Here is a 9,443-nt window from a genome sequence, read left to right as displayed (position 1 = left end):
CCCTCCCTGCCCCGCCTGTCTGTCCGTCTGTCGGCCGGGCCGTCCGCAGCCTGCCACATCCTGGAGTGCTGCGACGGGCTGGCCCAAAGCGTCATCAGCACGGTGGGGCAAGCCTTCGAGCTGCGCTTCAAGCAGTACCTGCACAGCCCCCCGAAGGCGGTGGTGCCGCCTGATAGGTAGGGGCGCGGGTGCTGGGATAGCACTGCCGGGGAGCTGGGGGGCACCCTGGCCTGGGGCGCTGGGTCCCTAGGTGCCCTGGCCCTGGGGGCTAGGATGCCCGGGCTGCCGCAGCTGTGTCCAGGGATGCTGCAACGGCTCTAGATGCCCTGACTCTGGGTCCTGGGCTGTTCCAGCTGTGGCCTCTAATTGCTGTCCCTGCAGAGCGCTGGGCCCCGAGGAGCCGGCGTGGGGCGACGAGGAGGACGCAGGCGAGCACGACTACTACAACAGCATCCCTGGCAAGGAGCCGCCCCTGGGGGGGCTCATCGACTCCCGGCTCCGGCATGGGCCACCGCTGGGCCACGTGAGCACCCGGCCCCCTGCCCCTGGGGCCTCAGCACCCTGCCCTGACCCTGACCTCGTCCCCAGGGAGAGGTGGGGGCTGGTTGCTGGCAGTGCAGGGCTTGCCTCTACGTCATAGGGGAGGTGGGGGGTTCTCCCCATTCCAGCCTGGGAAGCTCTGCAGGACTTTAGGAGATGCCCAGATTTCCTGACCCGTGTGACCCCCACCCCAGGCCGATGGCTGCAGCTTCCCCTTGTCCAGAGGAAGGGCCGGGGCCGGGCAGGGGGAAAATCCCAGATAGGTCCTGGATTCAAATCTCTGGGGGCTCTTGGACGCACTGCACCAGCACTGGGGTGGGGGTAGCGGGGCGAGGGCAGCAGCCTTCCAGGTGCCAGGGGCTGGGCACTGCAGGCTGTGCGCCAGGCTCAGGCTGGATCCCATAGCGGGGCAGGCCATGGGGTAGTTAGCACGTGCGTGCCAGGACACAATATCCCAGTGGTCCCTCGCCAGCATCCCATGTCAGTGCCCAGCCCCTGCCCCATCCCTGCGGCTCCTAAGTGCTGACCAGGGGCTGATTGTGCTTCGCAGGCTGGATTCCCGCTACGGAGGGACCCGAGCAGCCACCCAGGCCCCCCCTGGGATGTTGATGCCCCTGGTCAGTGCAGAGAGATCCTTTAACGGGCACTGATTCATAGGTGCAGGGTGGGGGGCCAAGGACTCGGCTCCGAGGAAGCCCAGCGGGCAGTGGCAGGGGAGTGGGGGTGGGTGTCACCCGCTCTGGGGGAGCTGCTGCTCCTTTACTTGGGGCAGGGCTGGACCCATGGGAGGTGACGCAGAGGTCTGGAAACAAAGGCCTCTGCCCCGGGCATAAGAAGCAGCCTAAAGGCTGGAGTGATGGGCACCAGGGGGAGGCGGGTGGGTCCTGGCGGGTGGACGGGGAGCCCACCATAGGCCCCCCAGGGTTGGAGCTGGCAGCTCCATGCAATGAGACAGGAGGCCGTGCAGCGACGGGGGGCCTGTGGCCTCTCTCTCCGGGGCTCTGCTGGAGCTGACTGGCGGGCACGGCTGTATCGTCCAGGCCAGCCCTGCGACGGCTACCTGCAGGCTGACGGGCAGCCCCTGGGACCCCGCGACTATGAGGACCACATGTACGTGAACACGCAGAGCCTGGATGGCTGGGAGGCAGAGCCCGGGGGCCACGGGGCGCCGGAAGAGAGCCCCAAAAAGGACCTCTTTGACATGAGTAAGAGCAGCACTGGGGGGTGATCGCGGCCAGGGAGCTGGGGGTGGGGAGGGGGGTCTCCCTGCCTGGCCCAGGGGACTCAGGGGGATGCTCTGGGCCGCAGCTCTGTGCTGTGATCCTGGCTCGAGTGGCTGCCCATGCCAGAGCCTTGCGAGCTGCCCCCGTCCCCTCTGTGCCCCTCTCCCAGGGCCTTTCGAAGACGCCCTGAAGCTGCACGAGTGCACAGTGGCAGCGGGCAGCGCCAGCCCGCTGCTGGAGGACCGGTGGCCCAGCCCCCCCACCCGCAAGGCCCCCATCGCCCCCACAGAAGAGCAGCTGAAGCGGGAGCCCTGGTACCACGGGAAGATGAGCCGGCGGGATGCCGAGAAGCTGCTGCAAGTGGACGGGGACTTCTTGGTGCGGGACAGCATCACCAACCCGGGGCAGTATGTCCTCACGGGCATGCACAGCGGGCAGCCCAAGCACCTCTTGCTGGTGGATCCGGAAGGCGTGGTAAGGCTGGCGTGCTCCCGTCCCCCTGCCCCGTCGCCCGGGCGGTGCCCCGTGGGTCCTGCCCTCCAGCCCCTGCGCTCCCTGCCCCCAGGTGAGGACCAAGGACGTGTTGTTCGAGAGCATCAGCCACCTCATCAACTTCCACCTGCAGAACCAGCAGCCCATCGTGGCGGCCGAGAGCGAGCTGCACCTGCGGCAGGTGGTGACCAGGAAGCAGTGACCGCTGGGTGTGTAGCCGGTGCCCACGCGGGGCAGGGACCCCGATTCCCTTCCCGGGCTTAGGGGGTGCCTTTATCGGCCCAGCCATAGGGGCCCTCGAGTGCTGCCCCTCCTCTGGGGGGGGACAGGCAGGGGGGTCCAATGGGGATTGCTGTGGACTGCGCCCACGTCCCCCCCCGCCTCTCTGTCTCCCACAGGTGGTCGCCGCGCTCCATCCCACCCCTGCGACCGGCAGCCCCCGCCTGGGACAGGGCAATGCTATTTACCCCACCTGCGTGAGAGCAATGCTCCCCTTCCCCCTCCCTGCCCCGCCACAGAGCCCGGCACCAATGGACCAGGAACGGCCCCCCCCCATCTCCCCAACCGTCCTTGTTCCCTCGAGACGCCCGAGAGCAGACCGCAGCAGCCAGGACGCCTGGGCTCCTTTCTCCTTGCTCTACTGCTGACTTGGTTGGGGGCGGGGGGGAGAAGTGCAGGGAGGGGGAAGGTGTGGGCAAGTGGTGTCGCCGCTCTGTGCCTCAGTTTCCCCCCTCTGTAAAATGGGGGAGGAGGAAATCGCCTGAGATACCTCGCAGGCAGAGCAGTGGGGGTAGGGTCATTATGGGGGGGGCTGCTGGGCTCCAAGGTCAGCTGCTAAGGACCCCCAGAGCAGAGGGGAGGCCTCAGCAGGTGGGGGAGGATGTGCCTGCCATGCAGAGCTGCTTCCAGCACGAGGCTCATTGCACCGGGGGGTCAAAGGCCTTGGAAGAGGGAAGAGCAGAGCTGCTGGGGGCGCGGTGGATGAATCTGCCCCCCCCCGCATGCCCTCCACCAGCCCAAGGCCGCGCCAGCACCTTGCAGTCCTGCCTAGGAGAGGGCTCGGTCTCTTCCCCACCCTCCTGCTTTCCCAGTCACCCTCCGGGCAGGGGGCTGGGGAGGGGAGGGGAGGGGGCAATTTGCTGCCCTGCAGCTCGGCTCAGGTTGGCACTGCTTGGAGCATCTCTGGTCCCTGCCTCCTGGCACCGTGCACGGTGGGCTGGTGGGCTCCCCGTCTCGCAAGGGCTGGCCCCTGTGGGTCAGGATCGTTGTCCCCGCTCGCCCCGCCGCCGGCGTCCCGCAGGGGCCCACGCACACTTCCCGCCCGGCAGCACCAGGCTCACGCTCTGCGCCGCTTCGCACAGGGCTCACGCGGTGCCTGCAGGGCTAAGCGCCCGCCCGTGGGGACGGACCCCCCACGCCGCGGCACGGGGCAGGACATACCTGTGTGGACACCCGCTGTCCCGAGAGCATCCTCATTTGGAATATGTTTCTAATTAAACCCAGAAATGACCCCCCGGCCTCTTCTTGCCTCTGCCTTGACAGACCCTCTGCAGTGGGATCTGCCCCCATTTGGGGGCAGGGCTGTGTCCCTCCAGTGGGTGGAGGTGATGCCCTGGGGGGGGGTTGGGAAGGCCCTATGTGCCCCAGAGACCCTGCTAAGGGGGTGTTAGGGGAGCATGGGGGGGGCGCTGGTCCTGAACTGGGGTCATGCTTGGGCAGGGCTGGGTCAGGGACCACATACCCCCTGGGCTTGGGTTCGGGACCCTCCCTGGAGCATGTGCATCGGTGCAGGCGGGGTGCAGACCTCAGAGACCGGCTGTGCCACAGAGAGATGGATCTGATGTGGACCGGGGACAGCACAGCACCGGCCCCGCCAGGCTGCCTGTGCGCCATGCCCGCCGTGCCCCAGGGACGGGCATCGATGCCAGCAGGAAGGGCTGGTGCCAGCCCCGGAGAAGCAGAGCCGTGCCCAGCAGGTGCGTTAACTCTGACACACATCAGCGCTCCTGGGCCCTTGCTCCCAGCTCCCACCAGCCCCAGTCAGGGCCAGCGCCTTTCCTGCCACGGACTCCCTGCAGTACGTGGCTCCTGGCTTAGGGACCATCCTCCAGTAGCCGAGCTCTCTGCAGGCGGGGGCTCCTTTGCCGTCCTTCCAGCTGCCCCGTGGATGTGGGGGGACGACAGGGGCCTGGGGTGCCCGGGGTTGGGGTGCCCCTGAGCTGTGCCCATCTCTTGCTGGGCTGCGCCTGGCACTCGCGCAGCCAGGCATGTAGCTCCTGCTCTGAGCTGCCATTCATCACTAGTTAATGAACAGCTCGGTTCAAAGGGGAGCAAGGAGCTGGCTGGGCCGTGCCAAGAACAGCAGCCTGCACAGAGACAGAGGCATCTTGGCACCGCAGGTGCTGCCCGGTCTGCTTATCTGCGGGTGGGGGGGGGGCAGCAAACCCCCATGGACTCCGCCCCAGCTATTGCAGCTTCTTCCTTGTGGTTTCAACCCCTGGATTTTCAAAGGCAGCATCTCAGCCCCCAATTTTCTGGGCGGGGGTGGGGCAGTTGCTTGCAAATCTCCGCCAGCCTTAAGGCCTGGCTAATGAGGGGAGAACCAGGAGCTCCATCACCAGCTCCCAGGGACTGCAGCAGCGTCACATCTCCCGGCAGATAATTGCCCCTCTCTTTATCTCTCTGCTCTCTCTCTATCCAGCCGGGCCCTGATGCGGGGACCGGTTCCCTTTACATAAATGTGCAGCACCTGGCGCACTGGGACCCCGATTCCAGCCGAGCCTGCTTGGTGCCCTGTTGTACAAGCATTGCTGGTCCCGTGCCAGGATCTTTCTCCAGACATCGGGCTGCGTTGCTTGTCGCCAGTGAAAGCAAGGCCTGGCCCGCCCCGCGGTGGGTCAGCCCCGGCTGCCCCTTTGGGTGGGAAGCGCCTGGCTCTCAGTGCCACCAGCCGAGTGGATGACTCCAACCCCGAGTGACGTATGGCCCGGTAACGAATGCATCGCTTTCCCGGAGACACCTCCGGGGACGCAGCGCTGCTATTTTTTGCCGTCTCGTCTCGAAACGGGCTTGCAAAGATAATTGCATCATCCCTCTCGAGCGGAGGCACGGCGAGGCTGCCGGAGCCGCGCTTTCTTCTGTCACCACCTGAGACGGAGCCGGCACCTTCTACCAATTACCGGCGCAGCTCAGGCCTGTCGGCTTCGGGGGCCGCTGAGCGCTGATGCTTGAGTTGAGGGTTTTAATTGCTTCCGAAAACGCTGGCGTCGGCTAGGCTCATGCCGGCCCCGCCACCGAATCGGCTGGGGAAGAAGGAGCCGGGAAAGGCAGCGAGATGGGTTTGAGGAGGGGGGTCTCTCCAGTGCCGCAGCCCCTACCGGGTCTCATCTCCGTTAGCTGCAACTGTCTCATGCACGTGCTGGTCCCCACAGACTATTTGGGACGACGTGACTGACGGCCCAGCATCGTGATCCGGTGATGCTCCCCGCTCACACCGCGTCCTCGGGAAACACGGGGAGCAGGGAAAGCCCAGTGCGTGTCCTTCTTCGCCTGGAGAAGGGCCCTTTCCAGGCTGGGCTCTGTCTTGTACGGACGCCCAGGCTCCAGGGCTCTCTTCCCCCTCCAGTCCCGTGTGGCCGTGGGCTGGGAGTCCACAGACACCTGGGGCACGAGGGAGGATGGCACGCACCTGCGGTACCGCACACAGATCTGGTGCCCCCACCCCGAAGGGACCATCAGGTCCTGAGAAAGGCAGGGAGGAGCATCCGAGTGAGAAGGCTGCAACCTCCCGGCGCGCGATGAAAGGCGGTCGAGGGGGTCGGATACGAGGCAGGGCTGTACGATCCTGCATGCCGTGGCGGGCATCAAACGGGGGTTTCTTCTGTAGGGCCTCGTGAGGCCATAGCAGCCTTCCCAGAAGGAAACCCAGGCTTGACCCCTGGGTTATAAAGATCAGAGGGCAGAGGGAGGCTCAGAGCCGTCCCAGTCTATCAGCCACTGCTCCTGCAGCCCCAGCCCCAGCACCCGCTGCTCTGTGATAAGGCAGGTGGGAAAGGCCGCAACCGCTTTCTTCAAATGAAAAATGCATGAGGCTTTTATTGAGTTAGGTGTGAACATGAATAATGCAATTAGCACAACAGCCCCAGGAGCAGGCCAGGGCCTGGGCCTGGGAATTGCACTGGTTCGGTCTGCGGAGACTGACGGTCCCTAGCACGGGCAGAAGCAGCGGCATGTGGAGGGGAGAAAGGGGAGTTTGGAGGCTGGATCGCCGAGGACCTGCAGACTCGGGCCCCCAGGGAAGCCCTTTGGGCGCTAGTGAGCTAAGTACTTCAGTCGCGTGCTTCTGCTGCACTTCTTAGCAGGGAACTGGCTGGTTGTGGGAGGACTGGCGCTGTCACCTGTAGGCTTCAGAGTTAACGGCAGTGGGGCTAAACCTCCCGGCTGGTGGCAGGCTCAGCTGGGCACGTGCACAGCGGCAGACTTTTCACCCGCTTGACTGGCTGAGGACCGTGGAGCCACTGTGGGGTAGGGACCATGCCCCATGGCCAATGCCATGACCTCGGGGACGCGGAGCACACCCAGCCCTGGGTGGACGGTGCACGGGGACAATCCACGTGTGACCCGGGATGACATCGCACATGCACCAAAAATACTCAAGGGTCTGAGCTGAGCGGTGTCTCCCTCCCCAAGCCTCCAAACATCATGAGGTTGGCTTAAAAAAGCAACAAGGCCCGTGTCCCCACCCCAGCTCTCCAGGGGGGTAGCCCAGGGGTCAGCTCCCCCTGCCAGGGGCTGGACTTGGACTTGTCTCTGAGCTCAAAGCTGACTTTCTCCCTTCATTCATCCCATGACTCCGGGACCTGAGGCTTTACAGAAAGCACCACGCCTTGCAAGGCTCCTGGAGAAACCCTGGGGGCTGGCGATGCAGCGGCTATGTCCTCATCAAAGGCGCTCGCTGCTTATCAAGGCATCCTCCTCTGGTGCTGGGCACTCAGGCCACACTGCCCCCAGGGCTGTCTGCCCATGAATGGGAGCGGGGGGATACAGGGCTGGGGTCAACAGGATGTCAGAGCCAGCCCCAGCCTCTCCCTGCCCTTCTCCCCTTTGCATCAGCAGGTTTCCCACAGTGCTGCACGGAGGGAAATGGGATGGTGGAGGGGGGCTCCTGTAGCCGGGGGTCTTGGGGAGGCCGGAGGGCTTCGGGAAGCCGGGTCAAGGACACAGATCTCTTTGTCTCTGCTTCCAGCAGGTGGTGCCCTAATGCTGCACGTGGCCCAGCCCGACCCGGCAGCGCTGAGCCCTGGCACCTTCCAGTTCCCCCAGTATTTTGCTGGATAACTCCCAGCTCTCTTCCTCCCCTAACCTCACCCCCCACCCCAGGCATCTGTGCTCAGGGCCACTGCCGGCATCCTATTTCCAGGCTGTTCCTAGCTGGATCTCGGGGTTGCCTGCATCACACGACGGCTGTTTTTGGGAGCCTCTCCGAGACCCCGCTCCGGCGGCAGGCTCCTCCATCATAGCCTCTGCCCTGTGCATTAGGCTATGCTCGGTGCCCTGAAATGGGGGCTGGAAGAGCTGGATAGTGTTTCTGATGCCCCAGCCCTGGGCCCTGAGGGACCTATGCACTAGTTGCAGAGACCTCAGCGGGACTCCTCCACCCAGCGATGGGTTTGTCTTCTGGGGTCTGTGCAAAGGGTCAGCGGGGGCCTCTGTGCTACTAGACAGCAGAGCCCCCAAACTGCGCGCTGCTTGTTGGAGTCAGGGTGCCCTGAGCTCTGTCCATGGCAGTCAATGGGGGGTGGGGGTCTCACCGGGAAATGCAGGGAGCAGGGGACCTGAATTCCCCCACGTGGGTGCTGACAGAGCACCCTGAAGGGCCTGGTCCGATCGTCTGTGGAGAGCTCCTCGCCCAGCAGGGATGGGGGAGGCTGCTGGACTGGTCTGTACTGGGGCTGCATCAGCTGGGCCCTGGGACGCCCAGGCCTGTTGTCCAGGTGGGAACATCCCCTGGGGTCGATCGGGCCAATGTGCCCAGGCCCCAGCTGGGAAGGGCGAGCTCTCCCAATCCATCTGCCAGCTTCTGCTTACCCTGCGATTCTGTTCTCTCACCCTGTCGAAGGTGCGAGTTCCCGGGCATGGAAATAGCTCCCGGGCTCTCCGCGGAGGAGCAAGCAGACGCAGCGGAGCCGGGGACCAGGACACGGGGCAGGCCTTTGGAGGGACAGACCTGGCCTGGCGCGCTGGGTGCCTGGAGCACCGCCTCGCCCCCTCTCCCCAGCACCCTGCGCCGGGCTGAGGACGGACGCATTGCGGTGCACGTGGCTCCTTCCCCTAGCCCGCCTGCCCGGGGCTCGTCCCCTGGATGGTCGGGAGGCAGGTGGGGCTGGCTCCCAGCCAGGCTCTTTGTTGCTCTCCTGGGAACTCAACCACTGTTCTGCTCTATTTACCTTCCTCCCACCAGGCAGGAGCAGGCAAACACCAGCCCTTTGTTAAGTGCTCTCCTGGCCTCCCCTGATGGGATCCACCCTCTGCCTCCCTCCCCTCCAGCCCCGCACTACCGTACTGCCTGCAATAGGCAGTCCCAGGCCTCTTGCTCTGCACCTGCTTGGACCGGACTCTGCGCACACGAAGCATCTCCCCACCCTGCCCACCTCGCCATCCTACCCCTGCCCCTGGCTGCGCCTGGTCCCCCACCAGGCGCGATGCCTGGTAGGGGGCACAGGGCAGGGGGAAGGACCTTCAATCAGCAGCCAGCATGTGAGAAACCGGCCCGGGGTTGCTTGTCGGGCTGCGCATGGGAGATGGGCCCAGCCCTCTGGCTGCTTCCACGTGTAGGGTACCGGGGAATAAGCCCGTGCCAGCGTCCTCACTGTGCTACCCCAACCCCTCCAATCTGAGCTGAAGCTGCAGCCTGGGAAGCCAGGAAAGGCCTGAATCTGCTTTTACTTTGGCATCAAACCCAAGCCCAGCTTTGTTCCTGAATCACCGAAGCCTCAGCGGCTGGATGGAAAAGCCCCGGCACTCTGGACGCAAGCTCTGCCCCTTCTCCGCTTGACCCCCCGGCTGGGTTTGCCCTCCTCCCGGCCGGTGGGGAGGGAGGACCCAAGGCAGGATCGGCTGGGGTTGGAGCAAGGGCTGTCTCAAATGGGTAGAAACCAGCTGAGCAAAGAAACGGAGGCCCCATGATGG

At 65.1% G+C, this 9,443-nt stretch overlaps 1 protein-coding gene across 1 annotated transcript in view; it reads left to right on the top strand.

Annotated features, from left to right (window-relative positions):
* The window catches only part of SHC2 (SHC adaptor protein 2), a 20,661-nt gene extending 17,680 nt beyond the window's left edge, over window positions 1–2,981 (top strand). Inside the window, exons 8-14 of the mRNA XM_019513497.1 lie at window positions 50–176; window positions 382–523; window positions 1,091–1,157; window positions 1,581–1,745; window positions 1,933–2,237; window positions 2,329–2,464; window positions 2,654–2,981. Coding sequence (XP_019369042.1) covers window positions 50–176; window positions 382–523; window positions 1,091–1,157; window positions 1,581–1,745; window positions 1,933–2,237; window positions 2,329–2,457 — 935 coding nt within the window. The 3' untranslated portion in view covers window positions 2,458–2,464; window positions 2,654–2,981. The remainder of the gene's footprint in view (window positions 1–49; window positions 177–381; window positions 524–1,090; window positions 1,158–1,580; window positions 1,746–1,932; window positions 2,238–2,328; window positions 2,465–2,653) is intronic.
* The last annotated feature ends 6,462 nt before the right edge of the window (window positions 2,982–9,443 follow it).

The sequence above is a fragment of the Gavialis gangeticus genome, unplaced genomic scaffold (assembly GCF_001723915.1).
Source record: "Gavialis gangeticus isolate Ggan-Ray unplaced genomic scaffold, GavGan_comp1, whole genome shotgun sequence".
Classification (NCBI taxonomy): Eukaryota; Metazoa; Chordata; order Crocodylia; family Gavialidae; genus Gavialis; species Gavialis gangeticus.
The sequence above is the reverse complement of the archived record's forward strand: the minus strand, read 5'-3'. Positions and strand labels throughout refer to the sequence as shown.